We start from the raw sequence: 16793 nt of genomic DNA on the forward strand, positions 1-16793 counted from the left end.
ATGAATTGTTCTAGTGGGCCAGATTCAAACCAAAATTTGCTCAGACTAATTGTTATTTCATAGTACAATGAAGTATTTGCGGCATTTAAGATTTTGATCTCAAAGTCATTCCTTCAAACAGTGTAGGAGAGGATAGAAACTGCATTGTGTTAAGCGAAGATGTTAAAAAGATATGGAGTTACTAGGCTGTCTGGTTGCTCTAAAAGCAAGCCAGTAGTCAACTCTTTAAAAATGATGTCACTTAATGAAAAAAGTATGATATATTCTACTTCTGTGTATTAATTTTTGAAGCCATTAAAAGTTAATGCTAGATCTCCCAAAATGTGAAATAAAGATTGATTGTTTTCTTATTAATGTTTTTCATACTAAATGCTACTGGAAGGAACCCAGTGCTTTATTTTTAGATACCTTATTTAATTTTGATTCTTTCTTTAGATTCATTATTACAATGAAACCTATGCAGTGTGGGAGCCACTTATTGAACGAATTGAAGGAGGAAAGAAGCAATGGAGTTTAAATCTGGAAGTATGTAAACATGCTTGAAACTATGTGAAATAGTTTGAACGGACAGCTATTTCTTTAAAAGCTTTACATGACAGAACATTGACCTTTTGAATGCTGTTGCTTTGGGGGAGCTATGCAATTTCATGTGAAAAAAAAAAAATCAGTTTTTAAACATCTTAAGGTTTTTCTGAATAACGTTAGTTGTCCAGTGCACAAGCAAAATGTAGCATGTAACCACACCTACAGAGAGGAAAGAAAATAACTTGCTTGCCTTCAATGTTGGTATAAAATTTCTGTGCTTGTGTAAGGTGTCCGAGATTTACAAGGTAAAGTAGGTTTTCCTTTGCTTGGTGAAATTATCAAGTGTAGGTCAAGTTTTTTCCTGTTTTAACATAGGAGCAAGTAATCTATGTGTTTATAATTGCCTAATGAAATTTTCATTTTAGATGAAGACTAACCCTGTCCAAGAGAGAAGTTTGATGCCTGGGGATGATTTCATTGTTCTTCCTGAGCCACAAACTGCAGTTAACATCTCTTCGAAGGATACAATGAATATAACAATATCGAAATGTTGTCTTGCTGTTTTCAGTAATTTAGCCAAGGTAGTCCTAGCAGGCAGAAGGTGCTGCATTATGTGGTTCTGTGGGAAATTTGGGCGGGTTTGGGTGGTGTGAGGTTCTTTCCGTTTCCCCCCGGCCCCCCCCCTCCCTTTCTCTCCCCCCCCCCCCCCTTTTCTCTCCCCCCCCCCCCTTTTCTCTCCCCCCCCCCCTTTTCTCTTCCCCCCCCCCTTTTCTCTTCCCCCCCCCCTTTTCTCTTTCCCCCCATTTCTGTTTAACCCCTTTTCTCTTTCCCCCCTTTTCTATTTCCACCTTTTCTCTTCCCCCCCCTTTTCTCTTCCCCCCCCCTTTTCTCTTCCCCCCCCTTTTCTCTTCCCCCCCCTTTTCTCTTCCCCCCCCCTTTTCTCTTCCCCCCCCCTTTTCTCGTCCCCCCCCCTTTTCTCTTCCCCCCCCTTTTCTCTTCCCCCCCCTTTTCTCTTCCCCCCCCTTTTCTCTTCCCCCCCCTTTTCTCTTCCCCCCCCTTTTCTCTTCCCCCCCCTTTTCTCTTCCCCCCCCTTTTCTCTTCCCCCCCCCTTTTCTCTTCCCCCCCCTTTTCTCTTCCCCCCCCCTTTTCTCTTCCCCCCCCTTTTCTCTTCCCCCCCCCTTTTCTCTTCCCCCCCCCTTTTCTCTTCCCCCCCCCTTTTCACTTCCCCCCCCCTTTTCTCTTCCCCCCCCCTTTTCTCTTCCCCCCCCCTTTTCTCTTCCCCCCCCTTTTCTCTTCCCCCCCCCTTTTCTCTTCCCCCCCCTTTTCTCTTCCCCCCCCTTTTCTCTTCCCCCCCCTTTTCTCTTCCCCCCCCTTTTCTCTTCCCCCCCCTTTTCTCTTCCCCCCCCTTTTCTCTTCCCCCCCCTTTTCTCTTCCCCCCCCTTTTCTCTTCCCCCCCCTTTTCTCTTCCCCCCCCTTTTCTCTTCCCCCCCCTTTTCTCTTCCCCCCCCTTTTCTCTTCCCCCCCCTTTTCTCTTCCCCCCCCTTTTCTCTTCCCCCCCCTTTTCTCTTCCCCCCCCTTTTCTCTTCCCCCCCCTTTTCTCTTCCCCCCCCTTTTCTCTTCCCCCCCCTTTTCTCTTCCCCCCCCTTTTCTCTTCCCCCCCCTTTTCTCTTCCCCCCCCTTTTCTCTTCCCCCCCCCTTTTCTCTTCCCCCCCCTTTTCTCTTCCCCCCCCTTTTCTCTTCCCCCCCCCTTTTCTCTTCCCCCCCCTTTTCTCTTCCCCCCCCTTTTCTCTTCCCCCCCCTTTTCTCTTCCCCCCCCTTTTCTCTTCCCCCCCCTTTTCTCTTCCCCCCCCCTTTTCTCTTCCCCCCCCCTTTTCTCTTCCCCCCCCTTTTCTCTTCCCCCCCCCCTTTTCTCTTCCCCCCCCCTTTTCTCTTCCCCCCCCCTTTTCTCTCCCCCCCCCTTTTCTCTCCCCCCCCCCTTTTCTCTCCCCCCCCCCTTTTCTCTCACCCCCCCCCCTTTTCTCTCCCACCCCCTTTTATCTTCCCCCCCCCTTTTATATTCCCCCCCCTTTTCTCTTCCCCCCCCTTTTATCTTCCCCCCCCCTTTTCTCTTCCCCCCCCCTTTTCTCTTCCCCCCCCCTTTTCTCTTCCCCCCCCCCCTTTTCTCTCCCCCCCCCCTTTCCCCCCCCCCCCTTTTCTCTTCCCCCCCCCCCTTTTCTCTCCCCCCCCCCCTTTTCTCTCCCCCCCCCTTTTCTCTCCCCCCCCCCTTTTCTCTCCCCCCCCCCCTTTTCTCTCCCCCCCCCCCTTTTCTCTCCCCCCCCCCCTTTCTCCCCCCCCCCTTTTCTCCCCCCCCCCCTTTTCTCCCCCCCCCCCTTTTCTCCCCCCCCCCTTTTCTCTCCCCCCCCCTTTTCTCTCCCCCCCCCTTTTCTCTCCCCCCCCTTTTCTCTCCCCCCCCCTTTTCTCTCCCCCCCCCTTTTCTCTCCCCCCCCCCCTTTTCTCTCCCCCCCCCCTTTTCTCTCCCCCCCCCCCCTTTTCTCTCCCCCCCCCCTTTTCTCTCCCCCCCCCCCTTTTCTCTCCCCCCCCCCCTTTTCTCTTCCCCCCCCCCTTTTCTCTCCCCCCCCCTTTTCTCTCCCCCCCCCCTTTTCTCTCCCCCCCCCTTTTCTCTCCCCCCCCCTTTTCTCTCCCCCCCCCCTTTTCTCTCCCCCCCCCTTTTCTCTCCCCCCCCCCTTTTTCCCCCCCCCCTTTTCTCTTCCCCCCCCCCCCCCCCCTTTTCTCTCCCCCCCCCCTTTTCTCTCCCCCCCCCCTTTTCTCTCCCCCCCCCCTTTTCTCTCCCCCCCCCCCTTTTCTCTCCCCCCCCCCCTTTTCTCTCCCCCCCCCCCTTTTCTCTCCCCCCCCCCTTTTCTCTCCCCCCCCCCCTTTTCTCTCCCCCCCCCCCTTTTCTCTCCCCCCCCCCTTTTCTCTCCCCCCCCCCTTTTCTCCCCTTTTTCCCCTTGAACTTTCTGTCCTGCCAGTCACAAGCCGATGACTGTTCTGCAGCCTCGACAAATGTTATCTAGCAGGACTGAGGAGTTTTACTCTGATTAGTCCTTTGGGGTTAACAAAAGTGTGGTGCTAGCTTTTGAAAGAAGCAGTTTCTGTGTTAGAAGAACAAATGTGTTTATGCAGGACTTAAGGAACAGTCCTACAAGCAGGCTGAATCCAAATAAAACCCTGCAAGAAAAACAACTATTTCCTACAATCCTTTTTCTGAAACACTAAAAGGGAAATTTACTTCCCTTCCATCTTTCCTCCTTAATGGAATACTAAGAAAAGTATGCATTTTACGGTTGGCCTTCAAACTGTGGAAGTAGAATGTCCAGTGTGTTAAAAACATCTTTTCCCTGTTTTTCTTGTGATAGTAGGTATGCTTATGAATGTCCTAGGCTCTTTCCCCCCTTTTTTATGGGGGAAGGAAATTTTGGTTACAAAATCTAGTTATTTTTACAGAATGTAACTTATGCCTATTTATTTTTTAATTCTAAATGAGCAATATTCTCTGAGTTAGTACTTGCTTATACTGTAAGTCTATATTGGCAGTCTGTTACCATGGTTTTTATGTAATGAAACAAATGTTTGTAAGCGTTAAGTTGTAGTTGAATACGAAGTATGTACATGGTGAATGTACTTGGGATTTTTCTCTAACAACCCAACAACTGTAAAAAAAATTCCCTATGAGGAGCATGAATGATTATTGTAGTATCAACATTTGCTGCAAATCACAGAATAATAACAAAATTTTCTGCAAGTAACCTTTACTTCCTGAAATACTGCTTCCCTGAAATAGTACTGTACAAAGCATAGGTATAGCTATTTTTTTTTCTTTATTTCTTTAAAATGGTAGTTGATGGGAACTGTCTTTTAAAGCCTTTATATATAATGTTATTGTGGCTATTTGTGTATGACTTATGTTGTTAATTACAGGCATTTTCAGAAGGGACTGCATCCACGTTTGACTATTCCTTTAAAGAGACAGCACCTTTCATAGTGAAAAATGCCCTAGGTGTTCCTCTCAAAGTGCTTCCTAGCTCCAACTTTCGGATAGTTGGTTCAGTTGAAAAAGAAAACATGAACAACGTAGAAATTGGTCAGAACATGGAACTGGAACACTCTGTTTTTGAAGCGCCCCAACGAGGAAAGTTGTCTGCGTTGTACCGACAAGAAAGCTCCGTCTTCTCTTTAAATTTAGGTATTACACTGGGGAATACTGTGTGTCATGACATGTTGAGAATGGGGAAAATGGCAGAGTCAACATGGTTAAATTCAATGTGATCAAAATTCAAGTGAACTACATTGTGCTGAAACTACTTCTGAATATGGATGGCAATTAAAAAAAAAAATTAAACCCTCTGCTGGACTTCTTAAAAAGACGTAAAATTCCTTCTTTCCAGTTTTCCAGAGAGTGAAAAGTACAATATTCTTTTTTTTTTTTTCTCCCCCTTTGGAAAAAATGGAAGACAGTCTAGTGGAGTCACTGACAGACCATCTTACAGACCTCTGGGACATAGGCCTGTGGGTTCCAACTCCTGTTAAACAGGATCTTCATTTCTCATATCCCTACTACCCTTCAGCTTTCTGTAGTTAACCAGTTACCTGAGAACAGTTATGATTTTTCTGTGTTTTTAGCTTTGCCAGAAGATACTCCCAGGAGAACAGGATATAATAACTACTAATACATAATCTTCTGGGGTTTTTTTCCTTTCCATCCCATCCAATATGAAAGTACTTGGCCATGATACAAAGATTGTGTTCTGTGTTGCATTTTGTGAACTCAGCCAACAACTATATTGGTGTACTGTTTGGTGTATTTATCATGCTATGTATAAATCATGATCTAAAGTTATGGTCTTCGAGAGTATTCTCACCTTAAAGTTTTCTTTCAGTGGTGCTCAAATACCATTTCAAAGTGCTTTTGCCATAGAGTGCTTTGATCGTGGTTGTTGCTGAGTTTAGAGAAGCTAAAGTATTGTTCAAAGAGAAAATAGCCATGTGATTTGTTTTGCCTAATTAAGACTTTGTATATTTTTATGGATTAGAACTTCAAGGATATAAAGAAGCAGTAACCATTCCTGTAGCCAAAGCAGGTCGACGACTGTACAACATAAGAAACCTTGTTGATCGTTCAGACTCAATCATTGTACAGATAGATGCAACAGAAGGAAATAAGGTTATTACTGTACGATCTCCTCTGCAGGTAAAACAATCCAACTGAACAAACCAAAAGCCTGAAAGCAGTGCTCCTCTCTGAGTGACTTTGCTTTTCTTCCTTAATGCATTTTTTTGAGATCATACTTTTCCAAAAAGTTACTTAAAGGCAAATTACTAAGTATTTTACTCTATTTATTACATGAATATTGATCTGTATTCTGTATGTGTGTGTTTTCCAGATAAATGAAAAATCTGGGTTTTACTTTTGGCTTTCTAATATCCTCAGTGTTGAGGTTGGAATATATACTTTTAATGTGACTTACCATTTTAAGCATGTTTTTCACTTCATGGAACTTAGAGTAGCATAGTTTTCTCATATGCTTGCATATTATTCTCCTTCAGAATTTTGTTTCTTACTAAGATGTATAGAAGTCTGTTATCCAGAGGAATTTGTTTAAATCTACTAATGTTGTTTTTCCTTGTTGCTATTCATACTTTTTCCTTTAGAAATTTGTAGAAATGTAATGCAAAGTATGCATTTTGATCCTAGATAAAGAACCATTTCTCAATCCCGTTTATAATCTATAAACTGGCTAGAGACTCCAAGTCACTGGAGCCAATTGGCATATCCAAGCCAGAAGAGGAATTTCACGTTCCTTTACATTCATACAGGTACACTTTTTTTGTTCTGTATCTTTGTGAGACTGGTGCACAAATAAGCATTAGTGTGGAAGTTTAAATAATGCACTTGAAACTCTTTCTGTCTGGGCTAAAAACCAAAAGTGCTACCTTTAGTAGGTAATTAGTATGCTGCAAAAGCCCTTCAGAATGTTAGCAATTACTTTAAAATGGGTCAAGTCAGCTGTCAATGGAAAGTTATTGTGTACCGTTACTTGTGTTCTTCGTGTAGGTGTCATCTATACATTCGACCAACAGGAATGTTAGAGGGTCAGTTTAAAGAGTCCACGACTTATATTGCCTGGAGGGAAGAGCTACATAGAAGCAATGAAGTAAAATGCTTGTTACAGTGCCCAGCCATCGAGACAAATTTCTTGCCTCTAATAATCAGCTCAACAGCTGTACCTGATGAACTGAATTTTATTTCTACCTATGGAGAGGAGTGGGATCCTGCCTACATTATCCACCTTTACCCTACACTGACTGTGAGGAATCTTTTACCATACTCCTTGAGATATTTACTTGAGGTAAGTTATTTTATGGTTTTATTTGTACATGTTTTACTTGATTTTAAGTAAGACTATATTTCCCTAGAATTGGAGGTGAATGTAGAGTGGAAGATACTGAATGTTGTCTTCTGTATTTTCTAGTGAAAATGAGTGAGTCAGCTGATGGATTGATTCAGGGAATTTTGGAGACTAATTGTTTTTAATTTTGGTATACCTGGCCAGTTCTCCCTTGCTCCTTAAATTTCATATCCTGTACTGGACTGGTCTTTCTCTTTTACATTCTTCTGAGATCCTGTTTGTGTTTTGCTAGATATCTTTTGTTTCACAGGGACAAGCGTAAGAAAAAGCATCTGAAATTTCTGGAGCTTTTCTTCTATGTAGAAAGCATAACCCCTCTCCATTCTGACACTGATTCTTTACTGAGGGCTATTGTGAGGTCTCCCTTGCACAAACTGAAAGATTGCTTCGTGGGCTGCTGCGCAGACTTTTTTCCCCCTCTCCTTTCAGTATTTTCAGTATCTAGTATTTCTTCATGAAAGCTGACTGATTTTGGTAAATAGAAAAGGTTTGAGGATTTAGAATTTATCGTCCTAGTTTGTTTTGTTTTGTCTTACTCGTATAACTAGCCTGTGGCATTCATTTAGATCTTTCTTTCACTTCTGTCCAATATCCTAATGGCACTATTTACAGTTTTCCTTAACTTCACTGTACGTCAGTATGCAGAGTCACAGAACGTAGAACAGAGTGCCATTGCCTTGATTGAGTAGCTAGAAACTAGTAATTTGAATCTATTTCTGAAGTCAGTGTACCTGTAGATGGTTATGTGCTTGTTGTCTTCACATCCCTTGACTAATCAAGCCTGGCCACTGTTCAGTACAGTAAAATATACGGTTTCTCAGTAAAATTAGGAAAGTTGCTGTTGTGGGATGCTAGTGCCAGAGGAAAGCTGTGCTCCAAAAAGTATGGCACAGCTGCCGGCTTTCTGCCTTGGATGTTCTTTAATGTGAAAAGTCCTGGCTGCACATCTGCAGCACAGTCCAATTCAGTGTTGCACCCAGTATTGTAAGTATACGAAAAAGAACTCATTGCCAAAATTCACTGGGAATAATGGAGGAGGGAAGGAACAGAGACAGGAGATACGTTGGAAGTAGTTTGCCTTTCTGAAATCCAGAATTAAGTAGTCTTTACTGTCCTGCAAGAGATCTTAAATTATGCATAGAGTCGGGCTCAAATGAAAAGTGCTTGGAGATTGGGACACGTGGTACTGAGACATCTGAAACGTGCATCCTGCAAGAGAAGAACAAAATGCTGTTTTTTTGAATACCTAAATTTATATACTAAATACTTAATTTTCCCCTTTTAATTTTGCCACAGGGAACAGCAGAAGCCCATGAATTGATGGAAGGGAGTGCCGCAGATGTTTTTCATTCAAGAATCAATGGAGAAATAATGGAGCTTGTGTTGATGAAATATCAAGGCAAAGACTGGAATGGGCATCTTAAGATTTGTGATGGAATGCCTGAATTTTTTTCTGTGTGTTTCACATCCCATTCTGCGACAGTGATGACAGTGGATATTTATATACATACTAGGCGAGTTGGAAGCCGTATGATCTTATCTGTGTTCAGTCCTTATTGGATAATCAACAAGACTTCCCGTATTCTCCAGTATCGAGCTGAAGACACTCATGTGAAGCATCCAGCAGACTACAGAGATATTGTTTTGTTCTCCTTTAAAAAGAAAAATATTTTTAGTAAAAATAAGGTATGCTTATTTTAGGCAGTGGTTGTGGTGTTTTAAAATCCTGCTCTGAAGGGAAAAACACACACACACATATTTTGTCTAAGGATTTTTTTGGTAGTATTTAAACCTATAGGCTTTCATTTGGCTCCTGCTTTCTTCTTGTTAATTATACTTTTTGGACTAAGTAAAATGGGGAAGGCAGGTAGACAAAAAGTCTTTTGCAACTTTTTCCAGATCTTGCACTGCATCTCATTGGTTTTCATCCTGGCCAGAAGCTGGCAGATGGTATAGAGCGGTTAGGTCCTGAAAACTTAATGGGTACTCTCGCAGAAAACTGTTCCCTTGGAGAAAGGAATTTAATGTAGATAAGAAAATTTAAAGTGTGGATTCCCTTTATAGTCAAAAGGAAGGCTCGTCTGAATCTTCCTGTGGAGGTATCTTCCACTGAATAAAGAGGACTCACAGTCCTGTGTTTTACTCAGCTACGTACTTTGACATTTAAAATGCACTGTGTAAATATTCTGTCCTATGTTAAACATATCTCTTTTGTTTTGATGTGATATTTGCGTGAAGAGTACTGTAGTAGAGGATTTTTTTCTGAAGTGGCCCTTCTTTCCTTTTAAATATCTTTTTTCACCCAACAATACTTGAAGGAATGGTTGAAGAAAAAGTTTTGACAAGGTGTTCTTTTATTTCCTCCCCCCCTCATCATGTTTGTGAAGTGCCACAAAATTGTAGCTTTTTTCCCATCTATGTGTGTGCTGTCATGAACCTAAAAGTCAGTGAGGACTTCTCTATTTTGCTGCCTTTTACTGTAACATCTTTCCCAGAGCTCAGGTGCAGACTAATAAATCAGAATATGAATGGTGATACTACAGGCATAAGCTTATTTTAACTTATAGAAGATTTTAAAAGCACTTAGGTGTCGTCTTTATGCTGCTACATGTGATATAATAGCACTCCATAATGCATGAACTATGAAGTTAAAATAATTTTATTGAAGTACTTTTCATGTTGTTCTCTTTTGTGTGTAGATCCAGTTATGTATTTCAACTAGCACTTGGTCCAGTAGCTTTTCCCTTGATACCGTAGGAAGCTATGGATGTGTCAGGTGTTCAGCTAATAACATGGACTACCTGGTAAGATTTTAGGTAATTCATAAACATGTGGTTTCTATAACAAACGTGTAGTACTAGGCTGTTTGAAAATACAATGGTGAACTTGCATCGTGGAGATAAGAGTTCACATTCAAAATGCGTAATTGTTTGCAAACGTTTAGATCTTCACTCAACAGCCTTGTCTAAGACTACATTTCCACAACTAAGCAGAATCACAAATATACTTTGTAATATTACGCAGATATGTGGGGAGTTGTGTTTCCGTATACTCTTTAACTGATCTCTGATGATACCATCATTTTAGGTTGTCTTGATTTACTGTAGAGGGATTCCTGTTGGATTTTCCCCACAAGTGCTACAGCTACAAAATGCTACGGCTAAAACTGTCTCTTTGCCATCATGTTAATTATGTTGCATAGTTCGCTGATTTTACTGCGTGCTGTTTGGTTCTTTTATTATAGGTGTTTTGAACAGGAGTGTTGTGTGGTAGCCTTTGTAATTACAGTAATGTTGGCTTTTCTTTTCTTCCATCCTGACTTTGGTCTTAAGCTTGTTGTTGATTGTTTGCTCAAATTGTCTTTGTTCAACAGGTCGGAGTTAGCATCAAAATGAGCAGTTTTAACCTTACCAGGATAGTTACCTTCACTCCATTCTACACAATAGCAAACAAATCTTCTCTGGAACTTGAAGTTGGAGAAATTGGTCCTAATGGCTCTTTTCCAACTAATAAATGGAATTATATCTCGACTTCAGAGGTAATGTTTCAGTGTTTTTTTTTCCCTTTGGATGTTATCTATTGTAGACAAGCAGCTGGTCTCTAACTGTCACTTAAGGAATAAGCAGTTCTCTTACAGAAGCTCTGTCACTTGTGATGGCATGATGTGGATACTTCACATCTCAGGGCAACTTGAACAGCACAGGTTGCAAATGTTGGTAAATTAATCAAGTCCTTCAGTTTAGATAATTTACTAAATGTAGATGAGATGTTCATCAGTAGATACTGGGGTAGGAACTAAGGCATTTGAAATAGTTTTAGCCACATTAAGACTGTTTGGTTTACTGCTGGCTTACTATATTGAACATATATGAACTGTTAAAGTCACGTGTATTTCTTGTTTTACAGTGTCTTCCATTTTGGCCTGAAAACTCATCTGGTGAACTTTGTGTAAGAGTAGTTGGCTATGAAAACTCATCCAAACCATTCCTGTTTAAAGCCCAGGATAATGGTACTCTGTTGAGACTGGAAGAATTGGTAAGACTGACTTTGTGTGGTCTGTTCTTAATACTCGATTTTAGCCTTATGATATTAAACTTAGTAAAGCTTGACTCCCCAAGATCATCAAGACTGAGACCTTGTGCCTTAAGGCGTTGGTGCATTGCACTTTGGTTCTGTTGCATAAAAAAGGTTGTGAACCAAGTTTGCAATGTTGCTAATGTTTTCATAGCTGTGTGAAGTTATCAAGTTGATTTAGTTCTGACAAGCTTATAGGAAGCTGAACAGCTCTATTGCTATTAAATTAAAAATGGTATACCACACCTTTAACATTTGTTCCTTTGCAAAGGGTGTTTCTTAGGTGCCTTCAGTTTGTTTAAATAGTTATCCTGAAACAGGATGTATCTTTTGTTTTCTTGATAAGCTAATACATGTTGGAGACACGCAATTCATGGCTGAAATAATTTATGATTCAATTAGTAGAATCTTAGTTATTTTGGAGCTCACCCTGGCCTAGCATTGGGGAATATGTATATAAATGTAGCATGTTCAGACAAGTCTTTGGAGATAACGCTTATCATAATAATACAAGTGACTGTGAGGATAATCTAGCTCTCCAAGTTTGCGGAAGCAGCTTGAAAAAATGTTTTTGGAACAAGATATTGTCAATGATCTGGTGTTCTGCTGATGCACTTAATTAGAATAGTGAGTTTTTTTCTTAACTGTTCTAAGATAGTGGATGGCTCAGCTTTGCAAGAGAATCCTTTCTGGTCTTGTATGTAGTGAGGTTTTACTACTACTGTATAGAGTGCTAAACATAATTTCTCACATCCCTCTGATGTGAGTTGGAGAATCTGTAAGATTATCTTTTTCAAAGGTAGACGTGTCTCCTTCCACCGCTCCTCCAGACCTTACAGCATAGCAAAAACGTCAATTTTTCTTGCTAGACAAGCATTCGAGAAAGCTATGCGAAGAGATTATGCAAAAGGGAAAGCATAAAGTACCTCCTTTGTATAAGCAAATGAGAAAAATTATGCTGTACGTATTTCAGAAGTATATTGCAAAGAAAGCAGGATCTTGAAAGCCATCAGAAGAAAGATTTAACGATGATTTGTTTAGAGGTTTAATCAACAGAACTTTTCTGCTCAGCGATCAGTTTGTTACTATGCTATTGTTATATTTGTCATACCTTTAAAAACTTTAGTATGTTTATTTAGAATAGCCTTTCAGATTTTTAAGGAGTATGCAGGAAATTGCAAGTTTTAAATATAACGTTAAGTTTTTTAACAGAAAGTGGAGGGAATGCTTGCCTATACTTTTTACTGAACTTAGCCAAATAAAGTAATTCTTAAAAATGTTATAAATTGAATATAACTTTTCAATTAAGTTTAAATCAACAAATAGTTTGTGAATGCTACTGATGTCTGTCTTAAGCCAATGACCAATGTGTTTGAGCTTACTGTTACTAGATAACGTAGAGTACATTTCCTTTTTTCATTTGTAAGAGGCTGGTGAAAGACTGACCTAAAAATAAGAATTTAGTCTGGTCTAACTTGAATTTATGTATAGAACAAATATGGAATTTTCTGTTAACTTTCCAGAATGGGGGCTTACTGGTAGATGTGAATGTTTCTGAGCATTCTACTCTTATAAGCTTCTCGGATTACCATGAGGGAGCTGCTCCAGCTCTTATTGTTAACCATACTTCATGGGACTCTCTCAGATATAAACAGAGGTATGTGAAAGAAATAAGTCACCATCGGTGGTTTAACCAGGGAGTATCTTTTGTGAAGAAAGTAGTTCTCTTCTACCATTGTGGTACCTTGAGAAATAGAAAAAACCCTTTTCTTTATCATATTGTTTTAACGAAGTATTTTGTGTACTTTTAAGCAGTCAAGGTTTGAGAAAGTGGAGAGAATAAAGTGGTAGTATAGATTTCAGTTAGCCAAGAGCCTAGCTACAGCTGGACTTGTTTGGTGTGGATAGCCTAGGCCCTTCGTGCCTCACCCCAGGAGGCTGCAGGGGTGGAGTATATAGCACCATGATCTGCTTGCACCACTTCAGTCAGTGATCTTAACCAGTGAATGCTGTAATTTTACTCCTTTTCTTTTAACCTGCAGTGGATTACAAGAGGAAATGGAGTTGAAACCAAAGGAGGTATGCCTGTTTGCATGGACAGATCCAACTAAAACAAGAAAATTGACTTGGGGCTACTCCCAAAATTTTGGTGAACATGATCTACTTAAGGTAAAATTTGGAAGGGGAGAAGTAAATGTTGAGCAGTCTAGGACTATAACAAGAATAAAATTATCTGCTGCTTCACTAACTTTGCATCTGTCTTGTCCTGTGAGAGACTGTTGAACCTATCTCAAGTAGCAAGATTTTAGATGTCTCAGTGAATATAATTGGAGGATTGGACACAAACTCCAACCTCCATGTCTGTCTTGGGTATGAAAGAAGAAGGATGAAGTGGATGAGCTGTGGATGTATCTAAGTAGTACAGTGGATGGATAATTCACCAATTTTCTAGTAGTGCTGTGTTTGGCTGAAGTATCTCCCTAAAGGTGGAGAAAACCCCTTGACTGTTGTGACTCTCGCTTCCTATGGGAAATGCTTGCATGGAGCAGAAAATTCTGAGTTGCTGCTCACTAAGAGCTATTTCAACGTTTGTAACTCGTGCAATATTAAAATAGAAAAATGTGTAAAGGGGGGGAAAGACAGCAATGATCAAGATGGGAAATGCGTGGGGGAAAGAGGGAAGCTAACTAGAAGCAGAGGTATATCTAGGATAAGACTGGGCAAGTATTTTGTTAAAGAATGGGGAAGCATGCGCTGATGGAGGAAAGCTTTTCTCACCTAACTGGAATGTATGCTACATGAAGTCCTATGCGTCTGTCTAAACAGCAGCCCTCTTGCACCTTTTACTAAATTCCGAATTCTTCAGAGATGGCTTGGTTTTTCTGTTGACTAGGCACAGAGTTAAGAAAACTGAAAATATTAGCAGCTAAAAGTAGGGACAGGAAAGCAAGTTTGTGTTTCAGTTACACTGGGAATAGATTTAGTTTCTCACAGCTGACCTCTGACAGTTAACCAATTACAGTGTGCTTTAATGTATAAGCACTTTCTTGGGTCAAATTTTTTACATTTAAAAATGTTTTTAGTTTGTAACTGATTTCCTTAGTATATCATTATGGTTACAGTCATGATTATGTTGGGCTTTTGAGAAGGGTTTTAACTATCTCAGTTTTGCCTCACGAATTAAATAAGGAATATCTGCATTTGAAGAGCAGAGATCGTAATGATTGTCTGGTTTTACTGTTTTGTGGTGTATGATTTAATGCCTTCTTCCCCCATCACCTACGATTCTAAGTCTTTTCCTTTGCTGTGAAGGCCATTGTTTCCTAATAATTTCCAATATTCTTCTCATCCACAAATATTGCTGGAACACCTGCTTTTCAAAAGGGGGAAGAAAAAAAACCCAACCCCCAACTTCTTTCCAGTGTTGGGATACAAGGTGCCACCAAATTGATATGATGCAGTAAACTGAACAAGAAAAATTCTGAGTTCTGGTTTGTATGTGTGCCAGTAAACTTGCTTGCTTATAAACATACAGCGACATCATGGATTTACTCCTGTAATATACTTATATACATTTTTTCTTTCCAATACAGGATGAATGTGGCCAATTCCCTTACAATGCAAATACTCAGATACACTGGGTGTCTTTCCTGGATGGACGCCAACGAGTGCTACTTTTCACAGATGATGTTGCATTAGTTTCTAAAGCACGACAAGCAGAGGAGCTGGAGCAACCTGATCAAGAAATCAACTTGTCAATCCATAGTCTTGGCCTTTCTCTTGTTAACAATGAAAATAAAAAGGAAATTTCGTATATAGGAATTACTAGGTACCGCACATGGAAGCCTAAATATTCCTTTGAATAATCAAAATTTGACAGCATATTATAATTTTAGCAATACAGTTGAGTTGAAGGGGATGTCTTTCAAATGAGATTAATATAAATGAAACCTTTTAAAGTCAAATTAAGTTCTGCCGTTATTCCTATTGTGCAATTTGAATAAATAGGATTTAACTGCTTCCTTTCTTAGCTTCTATTTAAAAAAAAAAGTGAATAGTTTATTTGAGCCTGAAAAATTAGGATAGTATCTTTTAAGGTGGTTTGCATGCATAAGAAAGGTTTAGGTACTTTTAAATTGTGAACCTTGTTATTTGTCTTGCAGTTCTGGTGTTGTTTGGGAAATGAAACCAAGGCAAAAATGGAAACCCTTTAATCAAAAGCAAATAAACCTGTTGGAACAATCCTATCAAAAGTATCTGTGTAAGAGTGCTTTCCAAGCTCCAGGTTGGCATAAACTTGACAGCAGTACGGAGGTATGTTTTGAGGTTTCAGGGTTTAAATGATTGCAGAACACGTACAACAGTTAATACAGACTTCTGTTTTGCTAAATAAGGATAGATGCTTTGTTAAGAGAAACACAAACAAAAAGCAAGCTATTTTGAAATAGCATCACATTTTATACTGTAGAATATCTTTGTATTGAGGTAATATTGAGGCAGTATTGAGGTATTTTCCAGACTTGTATTATGAAGTAAGAATCTCAAGGACTTTTGCTTTTGTGTGGTGGAAAAGATTGCTTGGTATCTGCATGTTAATTATGAACCTATATTCTCATTGCTGTAACTTAAATTCTTTGCAGAAATCTTGGTTTTAGCTTCTTAGTAAGCTGCAGTTCCGATGACTCGATGCAGGTTTTACTTGCCAATCTGTTTACTAGTAACATAACATTTTATTATTTCTCTAATTAAACTGTATGTTAGGTCTGCTTTCTTATATTTCCAGGTGAATTTTAGTAAGGTTCCAATGGAAATGCGTCTCCCAGTCAGGTGCAGCATCCGACGCAACTTCCTATCAGGAATTCAGGTTGAATTCAAACAGTCGCCTCACCAAAGAAGCTTACGGGCTCAATTGTATTGGCTGCAGGTACCGTCTTTCATCATGTTCTATAAACTAAATGGACACTTTTATTTTATTCATATATATGAAGAAGTATCTCCAAATCTTACATATGTGGTGCTCTCCTCACTACATCAGAGTAGCGGAAGCGCTATGAACGCTCCATTGATGGAAAAGTACTGCAGAACTGCCATACCAGGATCTTGCAAGTAGGATGGGAAAAATTCCACAAAACTGTGGGTTAATGTAAAGCAGGGTGCTATGATGGAAAGTTTATTTCTAAAGAGAGGTGTTTTGGTGTTTTAAAACAAACAAACAAAAACCTCAACCTTTTTCAAAATTTGTTTACCGTAGTTTGTATATAGTCATGTAACGTATTATTCCAAGGAATGTATCTAGAGGTTCAGACATCTTTAGTACAAAGACTACCTGTCTAATGGAAGGTAATAACGGACATTTAAATACTCAGAAATAGTATGCAATAATAAATCTGCACATAAGCTTAACGGTGAATTGATGTGCAACGCTTGCACCTGATTAGCATACTGCAGTCAGTACAAATAGTATTGCTAAATTAACCAATACAATGCTTGAGCAGGTATTAGTGAGAGGTGTTTAGTATTACAGGAAAATAATGGTGAGAAAACGTTTTCATCTCCATTTGGTGCACTTCAGAGTTCCCCGGCACTCCGGGGAGGGCACTCACTGAGGACCTTGTTGATGCTTTTCCTGACCAGCTGGTACAGAAGAGCTCTCTTTCCATTTATCTTTTGCCTTTTGTTTTTATTTTTGCCTGAAGGTAGTTTTCATTATTACAGTCTATGTATGCCATCAGCTGCAGACCCTCTAAA

At 40.2% G+C, this 16793-nt stretch overlaps 1 protein-coding gene across 6 annotated transcripts in view; it reads left to right on the forward strand.

The window, feature by feature from the left end:
* Window positions 1–16793, forward strand: part of VPS13C (vacuolar protein sorting 13 homolog C) — a 100664-nt gene that overhangs the window by 60690 nt on the left and 23181 nt on the right. For all 6 annotated transcript variants that reach the window (XM_054837112.1, XM_054837113.1, XM_054837114.1 and 3 more), the window contains 15 exons: window positions 436–525; window positions 951–1106; window positions 4483–4747; window positions 5595–5752; window positions 6257–6378; window positions 6617–6911; window positions 8268–8657; window positions 9671–9775; window positions 10345–10509; window positions 10878–11006; window positions 12569–12702; window positions 13088–13214; window positions 14639–14874; window positions 15209–15359; window positions 15829–15969. In XM_054837112.1, coding sequence (XP_054693087.1) covers window positions 436–525; window positions 951–1106; window positions 4483–4747; window positions 5595–5752; window positions 6257–6378; window positions 6617–6911; window positions 8268–8657; window positions 9671–9775; window positions 10345–10509; window positions 10878–11006; window positions 12569–12702; window positions 13088–13214; window positions 14639–14874; window positions 15209–15359; window positions 15829–15969 — 2664 coding nt within the window. The remainder of the gene's footprint in view (window positions 1–435; window positions 526–950; window positions 1107–4482; window positions 4748–5594; window positions 5753–6256; window positions 6379–6616; window positions 6912–8267; window positions 8658–9670; window positions 9776–10344; window positions 10510–10877; window positions 11007–12568; window positions 12703–13087; window positions 13215–14638; window positions 14875–15208; window positions 15360–15828; window positions 15970–16793) is intronic.

This window comes from Grus americana, chromosome 10 (genome assembly GCF_028858705.1).
Source record: "Grus americana isolate bGruAme1 chromosome 10, bGruAme1.mat, whole genome shotgun sequence".
In the NCBI taxonomy this organism is placed as follows: domain Eukaryota; kingdom Metazoa; phylum Chordata; class Aves; order Gruiformes; family Gruidae; genus Grus; species Grus americana.